This window comes from Pipistrellus kuhlii, unplaced genomic scaffold, assembly GCF_014108245.1.
Source record: "Pipistrellus kuhlii isolate mPipKuh1 unplaced genomic scaffold, mPipKuh1.p scaffold_m20_p_8, whole genome shotgun sequence".
Taxonomy (NCBI): Eukaryota; Metazoa; Chordata; class Mammalia; order Chiroptera; family Vespertilionidae; genus Pipistrellus; species Pipistrellus kuhlii.
In genome coordinates this window covers 34,188,284-34,207,919 of record NW_023425584.1, presented here as the reverse complement: position 1 = coordinate 34,207,919, position 19,636 = coordinate 34,188,284, and the positions used below count along the sequence as shown (strand labels likewise).

At 53.8% G+C, this 19,636-nt stretch overlaps 2 protein-coding genes across 4 annotated transcripts; both read left to right on the top strand.

Moving 5' to 3' along the window:
* Positions 1–1,580: 1,580 nt before the first annotated feature.
* DDX41 (DEAD-box helicase 41) lies at positions 1,581–7,877 on the top strand. Of its 3 annotated transcripts, XM_036423248.2 has the most exons (17): positions 2,715–2,870; positions 2,960–3,070; positions 3,323–3,482; positions 3,563–3,637; positions 3,754–3,814; positions 3,941–4,077; positions 4,435–4,507; positions 4,598–4,751; positions 4,829–4,965; positions 5,767–5,929; positions 6,044–6,175; positions 6,437–6,508; positions 6,629–6,725; positions 6,864–7,013; positions 7,091–7,162; positions 7,263–7,373; positions 7,541–7,877. In XM_036423248.2, exons 1-17 carry the CDS (start codon positions 2,844–2,846, stop codon positions 7,675–7,677), a joined length of 1,869 nt encoding a protein of 622 aa, XP_036279141.1. In that variant the 5' UTR covers positions 2,715–2,843; the 3' UTR covers positions 7,678–7,877. The 3 variants fall into 3 exon arrangements, with proteins under 3 accessions (XP_045432716.1, XP_045432715.1, XP_036279141.1); XM_045576759.1 differs by lacking the exon at positions 6,437–6,508 and having other exon boundaries at positions 2,671–2,870; positions 4,580–4,751; XM_045576760.1 differs by lacking the exons at positions 7,091–7,162; positions 7,263–7,373; positions 7,541–7,877 and having other exon boundaries at positions 1,581–2,870; positions 4,580–4,751; positions 6,821–7,005.
* A 1,712-nt stretch (positions 7,878–9,589) lies between these two features.
* Positions 9,590–13,883, top strand: DOK3 (docking protein 3). Its single transcript, XM_036423262.2, has 5 exons — positions 9,590–9,741; positions 10,648–10,953; positions 12,557–12,656; positions 12,749–12,921; positions 13,016–13,883. Exons 1-5 carry the CDS (start codon positions 9,676–9,678, stop codon positions 13,697–13,699), a joined length of 1,329 nt encoding a protein of 442 aa, XP_036279155.1. The 5' UTR covers positions 9,590–9,675; the 3' UTR covers positions 13,700–13,883.
* The last annotated feature ends 5,753 nt before the right edge of the window (positions 13,884–19,636 follow it).

Below are 19,636 nucleotides of genomic sequence, written 5' to 3'. Positions count from 1 at the left end.
TCGGTGTGTTGGTCTTTTGCTAGACTGGGTCAGGGGTGAGGTGAGGGATATAATCAGAAGTACAGTGTTATCAATGGCTTGGCAATGTTTCCACTTAATTCTTGCATCTGTTCTAAGTGGGACTATTAAGTGGGAAGTTTATAGATGAAACTAAAGCTAAGACAAGAAAGTGACTAGTGAACTCAGTCTGGCTGACTAGGGTTAAAGCACACATCTCTGCCCTTTCCTCCTGTTGTGAGGCTTTGTATGGGAGCAGCCCTTTCCCCACACTGTCTGTTTCTCCCCTGTAGGACGGGTGAATGGGAGGAATGGGACAAGGTCTGAATAGCTGATGTGAAAAGGGGCTGGAGGCCTTTATGGAGGGTGTTTTGAGGTTGTCAGGGAAAGTTTGGAGGGGGAGGGAGTGTAGATTGAGTTTTTATAATTTGGATCTGACTTTCCAATGGGAATAAGACATGTAGCTTAAATACTTGACAGTTAAGAGAATAAACCCTTCTGTAAAGTAAAGCAAACTATGCCCCTTCCCCATTAGATTTGCTTTGTAAATTCAAATTTTAATATAATAGGTTTGCTAAAAATGCCTCACACACCTCAGGCCCTTTGAGATATAACGTGCCTGTGTGGGAGGAGGCTCAGTCCACAAGCTACAACCATACCTCGGCCCTCAGCCACACTCTCCAGGATCTTCTCCTCTTCCTTCAACTGCTTTTCCTTGGCAGACTCCTTGCGGGCTGAGGAGAAAAGCAGACAAATGTCAGAGAGACACCAAAGCAGTGCACCAAAGCAGTTGACTAAAATCAACTCTTAACTTTAGCTCATGTGGGGAGTGACGGAGGCAGTGGCCACACACTAAGTACCTTAAAAAAGTTTTTTTTAATTGATTTCAGAGAGGAAAGGAGAGGGAGAGATGGAAACATCAATGATGAGAAAGTATCATAGGTCTGCTGCCTCTTGCATGCCCCCTACTGGAGATTGAGCCTGAAACCTAGGCATGTGCCTTTGACCAGAATCGAACTCAGCACCCTTCAGTCTGAAGGCTGATACTGCTCTAGCTATTGAGCCAAACCAGCTAGGGTGACTAAGTACCTTTATGTAGTGTTTGGAGCAGGATCAGAAACAGCTCCCTTTTCCCATCCCACCCCTCCACCTGGTTGAGCCCCACCATTGGCTAGCAGTCAGTGCCACCTTCCTCTTCTAAAGAAGTGAAACAGCATTGCCCACAGGCTCACAATTCCAGTTCCCAGGGAAGTATGGACACTCGTATAAAACCTTTTTCTGTGTATTTATTACCTGTGTTCCTCTAACGCTGTAACTGTTGCACCAGCCTCCTGTCCTCAAGTTGAATTGGCCCAGCTATCTAAAATTCTACCTCACCTGGCAGATGTGGCTCCATGGATTGAGCATTGTCCCATGCATCAAGAGTTCAATTCCAGGTCAGGGCACATGCAGTATGGGGTGTGCAGGAGGCAGCCAATCAATGATTTTCTCATCATTGATTTTTCTAACTCCCTTCCTCTCTGAAATCAATAAAAATATATTTCAAAATAAAGACATTTTTTAAAAATAATAAAATTCTGTCTTATTTGAAAATTTCAGGACTGATTGAAATAGCACTTTTCCTATAGATAAAAGACTTCTGTGGGTGGCATTTTGGACCCCCTTGCCTGGCTTCTGCCTCCAGCAGTCACCTAGCCATACCTACCACCGTAGTCTCCAGCTAGGCCTGACATCCTTGATCTCCTAACTTTTGTTCACATACTTGCCTCTTCGCAGATTACCCTTCTGTCATAAATTCCTGCTTATTCACATTCCCATTGAGAAGACACTTTTACTATGAGAATCAGTTTGCTCTGCCTTTGTGATGATTCCACCATGTCTTGATACTTCTTAACCTCGACTGGTTATATTTTGTTTCCTCAACTAATCCATAATCTCACAAGCCAGGTTTGCTTCTTGCTCATCTTTTCTCTGCTCCAGCACTGCACAATCCCCTGCACACAACGACAGCACTGACTCATCACTCCTCTCAGTCCCTAATGCCAAAATTACTGACAGTCACTGTCCTGCATGCTCTGAGCCCAAATTACCAAAACCCTTGCTCTGACTGCCCCTACTCCATGTGGGCCAATTGATCTCTTTAATCCCTGGAAATCTGCTCTTGCACATGGCAGATCACTCCTGCTGGACCTTTCTTCCTCTCCGCTCCCTGCTCTGATATTCCACACTTCCTGGAAGCTTTGATCCAATCACTGTCTCCTCGAAGTCGACTCAGGTTTCCTCTGAGCTCTGTTACAGCGTTTACATTAATAACAGCTTACACACATATGTACAGACCCTCAGTAGAAAACCACCGTCGTCAGTATTTTATTTACCACTCACTACTCTGAACATAGGTGCTCAGAAGAGGACACCAGTCAGAACGGCAGCGCTTGAGTCACTCCGCGAGCCCCATCCTGCCCGCTCGACCCTGTGGGGGACGGAGGTCCGGCCCCGGGGCTCCCCAACTTCTAGAGGGCGCAGTGTGCCGGCGTGCGTGCGCTATGACGTCGTGCTCTGAGCGACGGTCTTCCCTCGGGGCAGCACTCCTGCCACCGGATTCCGTGCGAGCCTTTAGCTCATGCTTCAAATCCTCCCGCATCCCACAATGCTTTGCCAGCTGCATTGCCACAAGGAGAACGTAAACACCGCCCCACAAGACAGCGGCTCAGGAGAAAGTTTGTCCCTCGGCGCGATCCGTCATCCAGAGATCGTTGCTAGGCGCCGACATCCGCTTCTTTACATCTGATTGGATCTCAGGTATAAGGCGGGGTTTTCTGCTGTGGGGCGCATGCGTGCAGAAAAGGATGGAGGATTCGGAACCGGAACGGAAGGTGGGAGAGAGGCTGGGGTTCTCTGGGTGGCGTGCCGCCGTGAAGAAGGGGAGGAAGGGGTTCCGGGCTTGATTCCTGGGTCTCTGTAGCGGGCTCGTACCGACGAGGCGACTGCCTCCGGAAGCCGTTCCGAGGCGGAGGAAGAAGACGACGAGGACTATGTGCCCTACGTGCCATTGCGACAGCGCCGACAGCTGCTGGTGAGGGCCGGGGTCTAAGGAGGAATGAGGGTAGGGGTGGGTGTTTCACAGTGGTCTGTGGAGTGAGGGGGTCTACACGGAGCGTGGCTTCAGTCACAGCCCGAGGGCCTGGCGACCTGATCTGAGGGGTAGAGCAGCTCTGCACCTCGGGGCACGATCTTCTCTCAAAAGCCAGGATCCTGCCGCAGCTCCTGGGCGCGATGCCCAGCTCTGTGTCGGGCTTGGCTCTGAGGGGCGCTGCTGGACCCTCAGCTCCAGAAGCTGCTACAGCGAAGACGCAAGGGAGCTGCGGAGGAGGAGCAGCAGGACAGTGGCAGTGACTACCGGGGAGATGAGGACGACATCCCTCTGGGCCCTCAGTCCAACGTCAGCCTCCTGGATCAACACCAGCACCTCAAAGAGAAGGCTGAAGGTGGGCTCAGCAGTGGCGGGAGGCTCAGCTTGGTGCACTGCTTTGGTGTCTCTCTGACATTTGTCTGCTTTTCTCCTCAGCTCGCAAGGAGTCTGCCAAGGAAAAGCAGTTGAAGGAAGAGGAGAAGATCTTGGAGAGTGTGGCTGAGGGCCGAGGTATGGTTGTAGCTTGGGCAGGGAGGAAGAGGACTGAACCTCCTCCCACACAGGCACGTTATATCTCAAAGGGCCTCTGGGAAGAAGCCAGCCCTGAGTCACATCTTTCTTCTCAGCCTTGATGTCGGTGAAAGAGATGGCCAAAGGAATCACATATGATGATCCAATCAAAACCAGGTATATCTTTATAGTCTCTGGAAAAGCAGTTACCCTTACCTGGAATAGTTTATGGCTGAGATTGGCAGGGACATGCCAAAGGCAGCTATGCCCAGGGCCTCTCTTAACCTCTACCACCACTCACAGCTGGACACCTCCCCGTTATGTCCTGAGTATGTCTGAAGAGCGGCATGAGCGTGTACGGAAAAAGTACCACATCCTGGTGGAAGGAGATGGTATCCCACCACCCATCAAGAGCTTCAAGGAAATGAAATTTCCTGCAGGTACCTGGGGAGTGGGAGTGGCTCCACACTTTGGTAGTCAAATATCTGTGAGGTTGTCCTAGTTCCCACTGAGCTCAGCAGCTGCAGCGGGGATTTGGGGAGGGGTTTCTTTAAGCTCCTTTTTCAGTTGTGCCAGCTGAAGATACTCACTATTCTGTGCCACTAGGAAGCCTAATTGGACAGGTGAGGCTGGCTTTAGATCTGGGTGTGAATTCTGTCTCCATTTAGCCTAGGAGCTTTGAACAGGTCTGTCAGACTTTTCCCTCCCTCTCTGTTTCTATGGTTCATCATTTGTAACTTGAGGGGGATGGTGGCAGTTTTGAGACATCAGAGTGATGTCAGGGTTGTTTTCCGCAGCCATCCTGAGAGGCCTCAAGAAGAAGGGCATCCACCACCCAACGCCTATTCAGATCCAGGGCATCCCCACCATGTGAGTGTGGACTGGGGCCCTGAGAAGGGCAGTGTTAGGCAGGTCCTTCATTCTGCTGAACTTGACCTGCAGCCTATCCTCTGCCCACAGCCTCTCTGGCCGGGACATGATAGGCATTGCCTTCACGGGGTCAGGAAAGACGCTGGTGTTCACTCTGCCTGTCATCATGTTCTGCCTGGAACAAGAAAAGAGGTTACCTTTCTCCAAGCGTGAAGGTCCCTATGGACTCATTATCTGCCCCTCGGTAAAATAGGCTGGCCTGGAGGGCAGGACACCAAGGAGACTGTCTTCTGGTACCAGCCCCTGCCCCTGTGTCTGCAGAGAGAGCTGGCCCGGCAGACCCACGGCATCCTGGAGTATTACTGCCGCCTGCTGCAGGAGGACAGCTCGCCACTCCTGCGCTGCGCGCTTTGCATCGGGGGCATGTCTGTCAAAGAGCAGATGGAGACCATCCGACAGTGAGCATAAGCACCCCTCACCCAGGGCCTCCCCAAAGCGTCTAGATAAGCTGAAGGATCCTTTGCTTTAGCTATTCTGCAGGTCCTTGCAGAGGCCCAATTAAAAGAGCTCCCAGTCTCATGCAGAGGTCAGCTGGGGTGGGAGGGGGATGTGGCGAGGGACTGTGGGAACATAGCAAATGGAACAGAGGCATCTGGAAAGTCAGAGGATTGGGGCATCCCAGGCAGAAGACAAAGATGGGGGGCCTGGGGTGTTCAGAAAGGTTAGGGTCATTCAGTGTGTGGTCCAGCAAGGAGGCTAATGCAGTGGGCCAGAGCTGGACCCTTGCTCTTCCACACAGTGCAGCCAGACCCCAGTAGATATCACCAGTTGTCTGGGGTCACTGACAGGGCACACCCAGTCCCTGCTTGATAGGCATCCCAGCCTCAGGGAAGATACAGAACAGTTGAATTCTCTGTGCCAATAAAGTGAGCCCTTCCCCGCCTATGGAGGGAGCTGGGGGAGTGCGAGTTGAGGCTATTTGGAGATTAAGAACAGCCCCCTCCTGGGGGCAAGAGAAATGACCGAAAAGAAAGGAAATGGCAGAGGTCAAAACATGGGTGGGAAGAGCTCCGGAATATAGATAGCATTGGCCAAGAAGGCTGCAGTCTGCTCCAGTAGGGACGTATGCTGAACCCCGGGCAAAGTGGTAGGACTGATGAGGAGGGGACAGGTGAGAGACGGGAAGGAGGCCAGAGGTGGGGAGTCACAGAAGTAGGGCTGAGCAGTTGGCCCGACCTCACAATCTCTCTTGGCCCCAGTGGTGTGCACATGATGGTGGCTACCCCTGGGCGCCTCATGGACCTACTGCAGAAGAAGATGGTCAGCCTAGACATCTGTCGCTACCTGGCCCTAGACGAGGCTGACCGCATGATTGACATGGGTTTCGAGGGTGACATCCGCACCATCTTCTCCTACTTCAAGGTACCCGTCCCTGCCTGGCCAGGGTACTCCTGCACCCTCGGGGCTGTCCACCCTCTGTCCCAGCTGCTTAACTTTCCCAGACCCCGTGTGTCCTCAGTCCCAGCTCTCTCTCAGGGCCAGCGACAGACCCTACTCTTCAGTGCCACCATGCCTAAGAAGATACAGAACTTTGCCAAGAGTGCCCTGGTGAAGCCTGTCACCATCAATGTGGGGCGCGCTGGGGCCGCCAGCCTCGATGTCATACAGGTGGGCAGCTCACCACTGAGGGCTGGGTCTCAGACTCCCTTGAAGCTGATTGGAGCAGAGTGGGTGGTCCTCCTTGGGGGCATTAGGAGTTCCATTCAAAGCTTCAATCCTTAGGGGGAAACATTCCTAAGGTGTCCAGCCCTTGGTGCAAGAGACTTTTAATCACCTCCTAGATGGGATTGGGGGGCCCAGCCTCTGCAGCAGCACTGTGGCTGGTGAGCCTGTTCTCAGGATCACCTGACATAGCTCCTGTGGTGGCAGGAGGTGGAATATGTGAAGGAGGAGGCCAAGATGGTGTATCTGCTCGAGTGCCTGCAGAAGACACCCCCGCCCGTGAGTGCAGCCCAGGATCCCTAAGATGAGGGGAGAGGGCAGTAGGGGCAGGATGCTGGGGAAGATTGTGGTCATTGAGTGGAGACACTCCCTGTGACTAGAGGTGGCCTTTCCGGACAGGTGCTCATCTTTGCAGAGAAGAAAGCAGATGTGGATGCCATCCATGAGTACCTGCTGCTCAAGGGGGTCGAGGCCGTGGCCATCCATGGGGGCAAAGGTCAGGATGGCATATGTGTAGGCGTGAACCTGGCTGCTATAGCAGCCCTTCACCTAACCCTTTCCCTGCCTGGCTGGCTTGCCACTACTCCCCAGGCTCCTGCTGTCACCCTGACAGCTCCCGCCTGACCCTCCCCAGACCAGGAGGAACGGACCAAGGCTATCGAGGCATTCCGGGAGGGCAAGAAGGATGTTCTAGTGGCCACAGACGTAGCCTCCAAGGGCCTGGACTTCCCTGCCATTCAGCACGTCATCAATTACGACATGCCTGAGGAGATTGAGAACTACGGTGGGAGCTTGTGTGGTTGGGGTGCGGGCTAGGCCCCAGGCATGGGCAGTGGGCCAAAGACTGTTTCCTCTCTGCAGTGCACAGAATAGGCCGCACTGGGCGCTCAGGAAACACAGGCATCGCCACCACCTTCATCAACAAGGCCTGCGGTGAGTCTGCTTCCAGGGCCACCAGAGCGTTTCCCGAGTCCTACCGGTCCTGGCTACGGGGCCCAGGGTTGGACCTAATCATTCCCCACTGCCCCCACAGATGAGTCAGTGCTGATGGACCTCAAAGCCCTGCTGCTGGAGGCCAAGCAGAAGGTGCCACCTGTGCTGCAAGTGCTGCACTGTGGGGACGAGTCCATGCTGGAGATCGGAGGTGACTGTGAAGCGGGAGGTAGTCCAGAGGGGGGCATGACAGGATCACCAGGAAGCAAGCCTACACTGCACATGAGTGGGTGGGGGGTTTGGTGGGCAGGGGGACATGTCTGAGGCACAGAACCTAGCCCTGTCACCATGCTGATCTCCATTTCCCTATGCCCCTAGGAGAACGAGGCTGTGCCTTCTGCGGGGGCCTGGGCCATCGGATCACCGACTGCCCCAAACTTGAGGCCATGCAGACCAAACAGGTCAGCAACATCGGCCGCAAGGACTACCTGGCCCACAGCTCCATGGATTTCTAGCCGTCTGCCATCCCTCTCCAAGAGGCCTCAGCCTCTGGGTTCCAGTTGCCTCCCACACACCAAACCCTGGACAAGAAGCCAGCATCCTGGGCCCAGCTGGCTTGGGCTAGGCTGGGCCTGGCTGCCTGCCCTCTGTGCCTCTGGAATTGCTTTTATTGCTCCCCTTTATCCCAGTTGCCATTAAAGCACAAGTCTCTCTAGTCTCAGCCCCAGCCCTGCCTCTGTGCTTCACCTTGTCTGCCCATTACTTCCTGGCCTCCTCACCCTCTGACCTTAGAGCCCTGAGGCAGATCCTGGGTCTCCCCAACATCTAGATGGCTAGGTTGTGGCAGGAGGCATCTAGCTTGATTCATGACTTGGATGCACCACACTGGCAGACAAGGCAAAATCCTTGATGGGGTTTTTGTGATTCTGGCTCCAGCCCTGCCCAGCCTCCTCCTCGTTGGTTGTGTAAAGCTCCTTTACAACTTTCTGCCTCGGGCCCCCTGTTCCTGGTATGGAGCCCTCCACTCTGTTTGCCGAGGAGCAGCTGGTGCCACTGGACTGCCACTCAGGCTACAGTCAGTTTCTGATACGCTCTGTGCCAAGCTCTCCGCTGGGCAGCTTACAGGTGACTAGGAGAGAGATCAGACATAATGAGCATGTGCAGCAGTCACGAGTATGTTGACAAATGAACCAGGATTTCAACATCTGGCAAGGGGTAGGCAGAGGACCGTGCTGGTTGTGGCTCCTCTGTGCCAGACACTTCATGTGCAAGGCCACATGCTTATCCCAGCAGAACAGCAGTTGCTCAAGCCATTTGTCACTTGGTGTGTGGCCTTTGCAAGTTACTTAATGTTTGAGCCTTGATTTCCTCATTGTTGAAACGACAGTGAGAATGCAAAGGGCTGGGTTTGTAAGGCTGGGGCTCCGGGCTGTGTGGTCCATTTTTGGCACAAAGCCGAGTGCAGGAGGACTTGGAAAAAATTTCCTGCCTGAGAAGCAACACACTCCATATATGACCCCCAAATTATATTCCTCAGCTGGCTTATATATTCCTTTCCAAAGGTGGCTTTGAGTGAATGACATGAGGCTGTTTTCAGAATTCAGATCCACATTCAGAGCCAAGTTACTGGCCTCCAGCAAGGCAAAGAAGAAAAGAAGAAAAGGCCCCAGCAGGAAGAAAAATTTAAAAAGAGCATAAGAGCTCCCTGGGGGCCCACTGGGGATATGTCACCTACATTCATGTGGCCAGAGCCACACAGGAGGACAGAAGCACACTGCTGGGCCTTTGTGTTCTCAGCATGAAGGGGTGAGGGAAGTCCACCCAGAGTAAGCAGCTGGCACCCAGAGGAACAGTTGGGTTGGGCTGGGGTCAGGACTTAACACCTTTCGTGCTGGGCTGAGGAGCCCAGGGTAGACCTGAGGGCAGTGGGAAGCCAGAAAAGGTTTAGAAAGGGGAGAGATGAGTTCGCCCAGGTGGGGTGGTGATTGAAAGGGAGATGCTCAGGCTGGCATTAGGGGCTGTGAAGATAGAGCAAATGAGTATTAGAAGTATTTTGATATAAGGATAAGCCAACCAACCAGGGTTGTGAGTAGGAAGAAAGCTTGCCAGTCTGGCTGTGGGAATGCAGGTCTCAGGTTGTACAACTGCCCCCCTGAGGGTCAGGGAAGGCTTCAGAGCCCATGACCAGGGAGGAAGCCTGTCGGCCTGATGCCCACTCACAGCCAGCTGACCCAGGTATAGGCATGGGTCATTTGCCCCCGGCGGTCTGGGGCCTCTGCCAGGCATGTGTGAGCACCTTGGCCAGCTGGAACCTGAAGGCAGAAATATGTGATGCCCCGCCCCCTATTCTAGCTCCTTTACTGTAGAAGGGATTCCCCTCCCCCAGTCGTACAGCTGCCTCTCTGGACAGAGGGAGGGGAAGTGGCCAGAAGGGGAAGTGTGAGGAGTTCCCCTCAGCCTGTCACCAGTCGCCTCAGGCCTTCGGAGTGGTGGCCCTCAGGCCCTCTGCGGCCATGGAGCCTCTGGAGACCCCCGTCAAGGACGGCATCCTGTACCAGCAGCACGTCAAGTTCGGCAAGGTGGGGACCCTGGCTGCCTGGGATAATTGGGCCTCACACCTGGACCTGGGAGAACGGTGATGGGAATCAGGGTTGGGGGATCTAACCCAGATGTGGGGATGGGAGAGAGGCCCATCCTCTCTCTGCCTGAGCAGAAGAGCTGAGCCTGAGTGGGCCTTGGGGAGACCCTGCCTTATTTGTACAGGGGGAAGCCAAGAATCAGAAGGGTCTAAGAACCCAAACCTCGGGGCAGGGCACAGCCGGGAGGCTTGCTAACCCAACAGCCTTCCACCCTTCGGAGGGCCGGGGGCTGAGCTGGAGGAGCCTCCAGAGGAGGAGCCCCACCCTGCAGAAGCGGGCTCGGCTCCTCCCAGCCTGTCATGGGACATAGTAAGGGGTTCACTTCTCCTCAGGCAGCGGGCTTTGCACCCCCACAGCTCAGCTGCAGCTGCTGCCCAGGCAGATAAACGGTCTGTTTCCTTTGCTTGACACTATTTGCATGTTTCCTTCCTTGCCATCACGAGAATGAGACCTCCCTCCTGCCATAGTCCTTGTCCCGTGGCCCAGGTGACCTTTGGGGGGTGTGGGGCTGGGCACCAACAGAACAGCGGTGTCCAGTGCTCTGGTTTAGCCATTGGATACTTTATGGACATAATCCAGTAGAAGCCCCAGCCTCACATTGTCATGACGTTTTGAGAGACTAGGACACTAGTCTTCAGGAGGTACCAGTTAGGAAAGTGTGGGGTGGATTTAACCCAGGGCTGACTGACCCCAAGCACAGACTCTTCCCCCTGCTGGGCTGGCTGTGGCAAGGCCTCCTTCTCTGAGGCCCTGAGGAGCCGGGGGAGGTGAAGGCCACCCTGGGTGACCAGGAGAGTTTGCTGAATGAGCTGCAGCGGTCTTCACCCCCATCCTCACCTCCCGCAGAAGTCCTGGCGGAAGGTGTGGGGTCTGCTCTATGCAGGTGGCCCGTCAGGCGTGGCACGGCTGGAGAGCTGGGAAGTCCGGGACGGTGGCACGGGGCCAGCAGGCGACAGGTCTGCATACCCTTGCCGACGGGGAGAACGGCGGGTCATCCGCCTGGCCGACTGCGTGTCGGTGCTGCCCGCTGATGGTGAGAGCTGCCCCCGGGACACCGGCGCCTTCCTGCTCACCACCACCGAGAGAAGCCACCTGCTGGCCGCACAGCACCGCCAGGAATGGATGGGCCCCATCTGCCAGCTGGCCTTCCCGGTGAGCACAGGGCAAGCGGGCAGGGCATCCAAGGTCTGGCCCCAGGGGACCAGCTCCCCTCCCTCTTATTCATTCCATATTCACTCACATCTTGTCACTCCCCAAGCACACCTGCCAAGTACCTACGAGCCTGGGAAACAAAAACCACAGAAAAATGTCAGCTCGCCATCCATGCTATGGAGAAAATGAAAAGGCGAGTGGGACAGGAGTGAACCAGGGGCCTTAGGCAGGATGGTCTAAGAAGGCCTCTCAGGAGGAAACAGAAGGTCTGAGTCCTCAAGGTCAACCCACCAGGCAAACCTCTGAGAAGGGGGTCCCGGACACTGAGATCCGAGGAGTGTCCTGGCGGAGGCAGCGCAGTGTGGTAAGGCCTTGAGGCAGAGAAAAGTTTGGTTTGGCTGGAGGGCAAGGAGTGGGAGGGCCAGGAGGAGGGAGGTGAGAGTCTGGTGGAAGCCAGCTGAAACCACGTTGGGCCTCATGTGTAGTTTGGCGTTTTGTTGAGAGTGAGAGGAGAAGCCTCTGCTGGGGTTGAGCGAGGGACTGAGTTTTAGAGCTTCACGGGGTCTGTAATGGGCCAAAAGGAAATGAGTCTGGTGGATTCTTTAATACGTGAAACAAGAGTTACCATATGACCCAGCAATTCTCTTGAGAATTGAAACATGTTCAAACAAAACATATGAAAGAATGTTCAGAGCAGCACTATTCCCAAAAGCCCAAACAATCCAAGTGTCTGTCGGCTGATGAGGATAAACCGAATGTGTCTGCCCGTACAATGAAGCATCACTCAGCCATTAGAAGGAATGCAGGAGGGAGCCGTGCTTCACAGCGGAAAACCTCAAAAACATTAAACTAAGTGAAAGAAGCCAGGCACAAAAGGCCACCTATTGCATGATTAAGCAAATCCATAGCAATCAAAAGCAGGTTAGTATTTGCCAGGGGCTGGAGCAGGGTTTTAATGTGGAGTGATGAGAAGGTCTGGAACGAGAGAAAGATGATGATGATTGGACAATCTTGTGACTTTTCTAAAAAAAACACTGGATTATGCACTTTAAAGCGATTAAAATGGTAAATTTTATATGGTGTACTTAAGGTTTTTGTTTAAAAACAATAAGAAAAAGAAATGAGTAGGAGCAAGGTGACCAGCGAGCAGCCCACAGCATTTGGCCCTGGCCATGCGACTATGGGCCAGGTGGTCGTGGTTGAGGTGCTGAAATCAGTGTGAATTACTCGGGGAACTAGGGGTAGGGAGGGGTGAGATGGAGCCAGAGGCCTGGGGGAGGAGTGAACGGCCAGTTCACTTGTTCGTATCCCAGGAGCCCCTTTACCACTCTAAGCTGTGGGGAACACATATGGGCTGGCCTGGTTCCTAGCCTAATGCAAGGGTGAGGGGCCATCCTGTTGTGTGTCCTTACTATACAGCTCTCAGTCCCCCCAGGGGGAAAGGGTAAGATTACAGGAGCAAAATCGGCTCAGAGGGTGCCCAGGGTTGTGCAGTGTGTCAGGTGACATCTCTCCACAAGAAAAGGATGCAGGAAGAGGTGGGGCCGGAGGGTGGTGGGGGGTAGGAGGGGACTCTAATCTCTGACCTTCACCCATTCCCCAGGCCATAGGGGAATGCTCCTCCGGATCTGGGGAGGCGGAGGCTCCCCAGCGGGGCCTGGTCCCCATGGAAGAGAACTCCATCTACTCTTCCTGGCAGGAAGGTGAGTCAGGGAGGGGCAGGGCAGCCTCAGCGCCACCACACCCAGGGATGGGGCCTCTGGGGGACCGTAGCAGCTGCGCCCTCTGCTTGCAGTGGGCACATTTCCGGTGGTGGTGCAGAGAACGGAGGCAGCTACCCGCTGCCAGCTGAAGGGGCCCTACATCCTGCTGCTGGGCCAAGACGCCATCCAGCTGAGCGAGCCAGCCAGCCCCCAGGTCCTCTACTCCTGGCCCTACCACTTCTTGCGCAAGTTTGGTTCCGACAAGGTGAGGCCCTGGGCCTGCAGTGGAGGGGACTAGGGGACAGTGGGAGGTGGGGGAACCCCTTGGCAGCTGACCCACCCCTGTCACCCATGGCCAGGACGTGTTCTCCTTCGAGGCTGGCCGCCGTTGTGACTCAGGGGAGGGCCTCTTCGCCTTCAGCAGCCCCCGAGCGCGAGACCTGTGCGGGGTCGTGGCTGCGGCCATCACCCGCCAGAAGGAGCGGCTGCCTGAGCTGGTGGGGGCTCGGCCCTGCCCCCTGCCCCGGGCCACCTCCCTGCCCTCGCTGGAGCCCCCTGGAGAGCTGCGGGAGTTGCCCCCAGGGTCTGAGTTGCCTTCAGACTCCCGTAGGGTGCACCTGGCAGAGCCTGGGCCGCAGAGCCTGCCCCCTCTGCCCCTGGAGTCCGGGCTGTACGCCGCCGTGTGCAAGCGGGCCAGCGGGCCCCTGGCCGGCGCTGAGCACCTCTACGAGAACCTGTGTGCCCTGGAAGCTGGCCCTGCACCGCCCGACCTGGGGGGCCCTGCGCAGGAGGGCCCCGGGGGCTTCAGCCCCCCAGCCAGCCCCATCTACCACAACAGCAAGGACCTGGGCTGGCCCGGCCCAGCCCATGACAGCAGCCTGGAGGCCCAGTACCGGCGGCTGCTGGAGCTGGACCTTGATGACAATGAGGACGAGGCTGGGGTCGCTGGCCGTTCTGGTGCCCATTCAGGCTTCAAGGCCAAGTTGGTGACGCTGCTGAGCCGCGAGCGGAAGAAGGGCCCAGCTCCCTGCGACAGGCCCTGAACATCTGGTGCGACCTGGCTTGGGACAAGAGGGTGGGCAAACAATGGCTATTTGGGGACACAACTCTGCATCAGCTCTGGCCTTTGGGGCCAAGGCAGGTGGCCTGAGGAGGCCCTTCCAGAGCCCTGCCGGCCCTTCGGTGTGTAGTGTACAGGTCTGCTGAGAATAAAGCCTCTGGCTCGCCTCTTGGTCCCGCCTTGTGGTCCACAGCCCGCACCTCCTCACTTCAGCTCCTGGCAGTGGCACTTGGGGGCCACACAGGCACACAGACCCTCCCTCACATGCTTTGCAGCAAACACCAGTGCCCTCTGCTGGATTCTAGGGGCATGGATGACCTGGACCTGACCTCTGCTACCAGTGGTCGCAAGTCCAATCCAGCAGGTGCAGGTAATTATGGCTCCATGTACAGTCTGGCAGAGAAGTAAGGCGTCCTCTGGATGGAGTGTGAAGGGCAGGAGGGCTGCACCAGGCGGGCAGGGAGCCCCAGGGCTTCTAGGCCAAGGGCGGGCACAGTGGGCACAGAGAGGAAGGGAAAAGTGTGTATACAGAGGCTTAAGGGGCAAAGAGGGAGCCAGTGGCTGAGCATGAAAGCCTGACCACCCTGCAGTGGAGGAACAATTGGACTGTGGAAGGAGCAGTATGGAGGCCAAATCTGAGGGAGCCCAACTAGTGACTGGGAATTCTGAGCTGGAGAGAAGGTGATGGGGGTGGCAGGAGGGGTAGGTGGAAAAGACTTCATCATGTATGCACACCCAAAAACCCTGCTCCTGCTGAGAAGCAGAAGTGCTCAGACACTCTAGTGAACCCTAGCCTCAGTTTCCTCAACTGTCAAGGCTAAAGATCAAATTACACATTAGGCACATTCATTAATTCTCTGCTGCATGTTTTACCACGTGCCTACTCTGTGCCAGGCACTGGGAACATTGCTGTGTTCAAGGAACCTCAAACCAGAGGGATGTAAGCAAGTCTCCTAAAGACTCTAGTGCCTTCCTTATTGTCCTCCCCTCGTGCTACTTCCTCTCACCGTTCCTGGGGCCTCATGTACATAAGCATCAGGCCCCTGAGGACCTGGCCTCCTGGCCCCTTGACCACAATTCTGCCCTCAGCTGCCAACACCCTTGACACATCGAAAACTTTGTCTTCATGCCAGTAACTCTCCATTGTCACTTCACAGTGACACAATCTTATTGATATTTCCAAGCATCTGCCTCTGGCCACCTCCTTCTCTCCTTCCGGCCCACTTCCTCTAGTGTGGCACACACTGCTCCTCCCCACTGCCCGGAGCTTCGGTGACCTTCGCTGACTATTTGCATGGCCGCTGTCCACTACTCTATCCTTGTCCCACGTAGATTCTGTGCTCCACCAATTGAGTCACCCCGCTCACTCCTCTCTCCTTCCAGCAAAGCCCAGCCTTGGGTGGCCCAACGTTCTTCTGTGCTTGGCAGCTGCCCACAGCCAGAGAAATTCATGCAACCAGGCTGATTGCATCATTTTTACCAGAGTGACCTCAAACCTCACACAGGCAGGATCTCCATGCTACTCAGAGATCCTGCATCCCCGAGTAGCTGTTTTTTCTCCCTTTCAAGACTTCACATCTCGCCGAAACAGGTTTGGCTCAGTGGATAGAGCGTCGGCCTACAAACTGAAGGATCCCAGTTTTGATTCCGGTCAAGGGCATGTACCTTAGTTGCAGGCACATCCCCAGTAGGGGGTGTGCAGGAGGCAGCTGATCGATGAATCTCTCTGATAGATGTTTCTAACTCTCTGTCCCTCTCTCTTCCTCTCTGTAAAAAATTAATAAAATATATTTTTTATAAAAAAGACTTCACATCTCCCCTTCATCTCTGTCCATTCACACACCTGAAACTAATGTAAACTGAATGTCAACTGCAATTAAAAATAAAAAAGTAACAAAATAAAATGTCTATTTAGAATATTAAAAAAAAAAATAGGTGAATACCCTCCACCTCCCACCACCTCACGTACAGGTGCACCAGCATCTGCACCGTGTCCTTCATGACCTATGACAGAAGTACCCTGTTCCCAACACATCTGTGCTCCCACCCAGCTCCTTTCACCTCACAGCTGGGCAAATGGAGCTGTCCCCTCTCTTCCACCCATTAGTTCCATCGTCATCATTGTCATTTCCAGCCACACCAACATGCTCCATAACTTCACATCTATAAAAAAAAGTTTCCCTTGAACTCGAATTCTCCTTCAGCGTCTCCCCACTTCTCTGTTCCTCTTCACAGAGAAAGTCCTCAAAAGAGTTGTTGAATCCTCTTGTCTCCATTTTCTCACCTCCCATTCTCCCTCCCACCAACTCGTCTCCCAGAGGTGCCCACTACTCCATTACATGGCTTTTATTCGGGTCACCAACCTCCGTGTTCCCCCAAACAAATGCATCCTGGACTCCCTTTGTGACCTGGACTCTCCCAACTTCTCAGACAGCCCTCCTTCACTTGGTTTCCCCCCTCCTCTGCCTGAGTTCTGCTTGGACTCTGGCCTCAGACACAGTGTAGCTCAACCCTGGGTGCTGAGAATCACCTGGGAGCCTTTAAAAATGCCCATGCGCCGAAACCGGTTTGGCTCAGCGGTAGAGTGTCGGTCTGCGGACTGAAAGGTCCCAGGTTCGATTCTGGTCAGGGGCATGTACGTTGGTTGTGGGCATATCCCCGGTAGGGGGTGTGCAAGAGGCAGCTGGTGATGATTCTCTCTCATCGACGTGTCTAGCTCTCTATCTCCCTTCCTCTCTGTAAAAAATCAATAAAATATATTTTAAAAAATAATAAAAATAAAAAATAAAAATGCCCATGCCTGGCCCACACCCATGGACTGGGCTTCGGTCCAGTAGGGTGGTTTCAATCCCCCAGGTAACTGCAGTGTGCATCCAAGATTAGGAGCCACAGCCCTAAATGAGCCAATTCCGTCTCTACGTCTCACAGGCTAACTACCCATCCTCACCACAGACTCTCCCACAAGCTCAGGATTTAAGAGCCCAACTGGCCCTGACTGAGGGCTGGTGGGTTCAATTTCTGGTCAAGGGCACATATCTGCGTGCAGGTTTGGTCCCTGCCCTGGTCAGGGCGAATGCGGGTAGCAACCAATTGATGTGTCTCTCTTACATTGATGTTTCTCACTCTCGCTCTCTCCCACCCTTCTACTTTCTCTAAAAGGCAATGGAAAAAATATCCTCAGGTGAGGTTAACAAAAATAAACAACAATCATAAAAAAAAGAGTGCAACCGGATGCTAGACTCTGGGCATCTAAAATGCATCTCATAAATAAATACATACTGTACATACATCTTTTTAAAAAAATATATTTTATTGATTTCTACAGAGAGGAAGGGAGAGAGATAGAGAACTAGAAACATCGATGAGAGAGAAACATCGACCAGCCGCCTCTTGCACACCCCCTACCGGGGATGTGCCGGCAACCAATGTACATGCCCTTGACCGGAATCGAACCTGGGACCTTTCAGTCTGCAGACCGATGCTCTACCACTGAGCCAAACTTGTTTCGGCAATAAATACACAGAGCTCAGTGGTTGAGTGTCAACCTATGAACCAGGTCCTGGTTCAATTCCCAGTCAAGGCACATGGCTGTGTTGCAGGCTGGATCCCCAGTGGAGGCATGCAGAAGGGAGCCAATCAATGATTCTCATCACTGATGCCTCTCTCTCTCTCTCTCTCTCTTTCTCTCTCTCTCTCTCCCCCCTCCATCTCTGAAATCAATAAAAAATATTATTTTTTTAATCTAAGCCTCTTTGTTTCATGGCAATTACTCTGAGGTTTCAACCATATTGGAACAGAAAGTCTTTGGAAACCTTCAGGACTTTAGGGGCCTTGCCTTGGAGTTGCAAGTGTCCTGGTCACCAGGGGGCACTGTGTCCTAGCCCAGGAGCTGCCTATGCCAGGAGCTCTGATGGTTTTACCTAGGCCAGAGCTTGCACAAGAGGTCCAAGGACCTGGCACCAGAGTCCTCTCCGCTGGAGGACTGCTAGGAGCCCAGGCTGCCCGTTCTTTCTTCGCTTATTTGCTGTTTCACTCTCTCAGTCCTTCCTTCGTTCACACTGTGTACAGCACAGGCGAGCCCCTGCTCTCACTGAAATGACATTCGAATGGGAACAAAGGGCAATGAAAAAACACTTAATACAATGCCGGCTGGTAGTCAGTGCCATGGGGGGAAATAAAGCAGGATAAGGGACCAGTGTGTTATGCAGGTGAGGTGTCAGGAGTGCTGTTTTAGACAGTGTCATCAGGGAAGACCCCGCAAGAGCAGAGACCTGAGCAAAGTAAGAGAGCCTGCTGTTTAGATATCCGGGGACAAGTGTTCCCAGCAGAAGGCCCTCAGGCAGGAATATGCTTGACATGTCGGAGGAACAATGAGGAGGCTACCGGGGCTGGAGTGGAGTAAGCAAAGAAAAAAATAGTGGGAGGTGGAACCAGTTTATTAGTGTCATGTACAATTTAAGGATTTTAGTTTTATTTATTTATTTATTTAAATATATTTTATTGATTTTTTACAGAGAGAAAGGGAGAGGGACAGAGAGCCAGAAACATCGACGAGAGAGAAACATCGATCAGCTGCCTCCTGCACACTCCCCACTGGGTATGTGCCGGCGAGCAAGGTACATGCCCTTGACCAGAATCGAACCCGGGGCCCTTGAGTCTGTAGGCTGACGCTCCATCCACTGAGCCGAACCGGTTAGGGCAGATTTTAGTTTTATTTTAGGTGCAATGCTTTAGGAATGCTAAAAGCAGAGTGTGATGTGGCATGATTTCTGCTTTAAAAATATCACTTTGGCAGCTGTAGGGAGAAAATTCTGGAGTGAGCAAGGGTAGAAGCAGGGAGATCTGTGAGGAGACTATTAAGGTTTCCAGACAAGAGACATGTGGCAACGACACCAGTGGCAGTAGTGACTAGATGTGGAATGTGCACAATCTGGAGAATACCAGAGAAGGGAAAGGAAGAATAGCTTCATAGTTTTTATCAGGTCAGGCAGATGAATGCCATTTACTGCGATGGGGAAGGAGTTAGGAAGGTGAGACAATCACTAGTTTAAATTGGGACATGATATGAAATATCTAGGAGACATCCAACTAGAGATTAGACAGGTAGTTGGATAGGAGAGACTGGAGTTCGTGGGGAGCGGGGAGTCAGGGCTGGACTTATAACCTGGGAGTCCTGGGCATGTAGGTGTTATTGAAAGTCACAGGACAGGGTGGGTCTTAGAGAATTAGTGTAGAGGGGAAAGATCTGATGGCCAGGTTGGGAGGCAGATGAGGAGCCACCAAAGGAGGTGGAGAAGAAACAGCAGTAGGCCAGAGGCAATGCACCTGGAGTGCCCGTAGGCAGAGGTAGAGCAACGCTGAGAAAGCCATTGATTTGATAACCCTAGGTCATTGGAGACCTTGAGAAGAGGGAATTCATTCAGAGGACTGGAAGGACTAGAGCCTCACGAGTGGGTTCTAGAGAGAACGGAAAGAAAGCAAGTAGTGACGGGCCGCAGATAACTCCTTCAAGGAATTTCACTCTCAAGGAGAGAATAAAAGGGCCATACCTGGAGGGGCAGGTGGGGTCAAGAGTCTTACAGCAGTTTGTGCAGTGAAGGGAATGATGCAGATGAGGGGAATGTGATGGCGGTGGAGGAAGGACAGCAGCGGCCATGTCTTACAAGTAGGCAAGGGTGGACGCCTGCTCATTCACCCGCACCCTCCTGTTCCTGCTTCATCCCCTACACCTACCTGCGCTGGGAGGTGTGTGTGGGGGAGGGCGGCCAAGTAGGGACTCGGACACTCTCCCATAGCGGTGCCGCCTGTTCTTGGTACCAGGATGCAGCCCATCTCACATTGTCCACGCTGTTCGGTGTCCACGCTGAGCCGGGAACGCAGGGCAGCGGGCTGCTCCCTGCCCCGGGGTCAGGGTGTGGGA

Bases quoted from the DNA above. Each gene is read 5' to 3' on its own strand.
- DDX41 (XM_036423248.2), top strand. From the start codon at position 2,844: ATGGAGGATTCGGAACCGGAACGGAAG. The intron at 3,483-3,562 runs GTGGGCTCAGCA...TTTTCTCCTCAG, and splicing joins CCTCAAAGAGAAGGCTGAAG to CTCGCAAGGAGTCTGCCAAG. The intron at 6,726-6,863 runs GTCAGGATGGCA...GACCCTCCCCAG, and splicing joins GGCCATCCATGGGGGCAAAG to ACCAGGAGGAACGGACCAAG.
- DOK3 (XM_036423262.2), top strand. From the start codon at position 9,676: ATGGAGCCTCTGGAGACCCCCGTCAAGGACGGCATCCTGTACCAGCAG. The intron at 9,742-10,647 runs GTGGGGACCCTG...CACCTCCCGCAG, and splicing joins AGCACGTCAAGTTCGGCAAG to AAGTCCTGGCGGAAGGTGTG. The intron at 12,922-13,015 runs GTGAGGCCCTGG...ACCCATGGCCAG, and splicing joins GCAAGTTTGGTTCCGACAAG to GACGTGTTCTCCTTCGAGGC.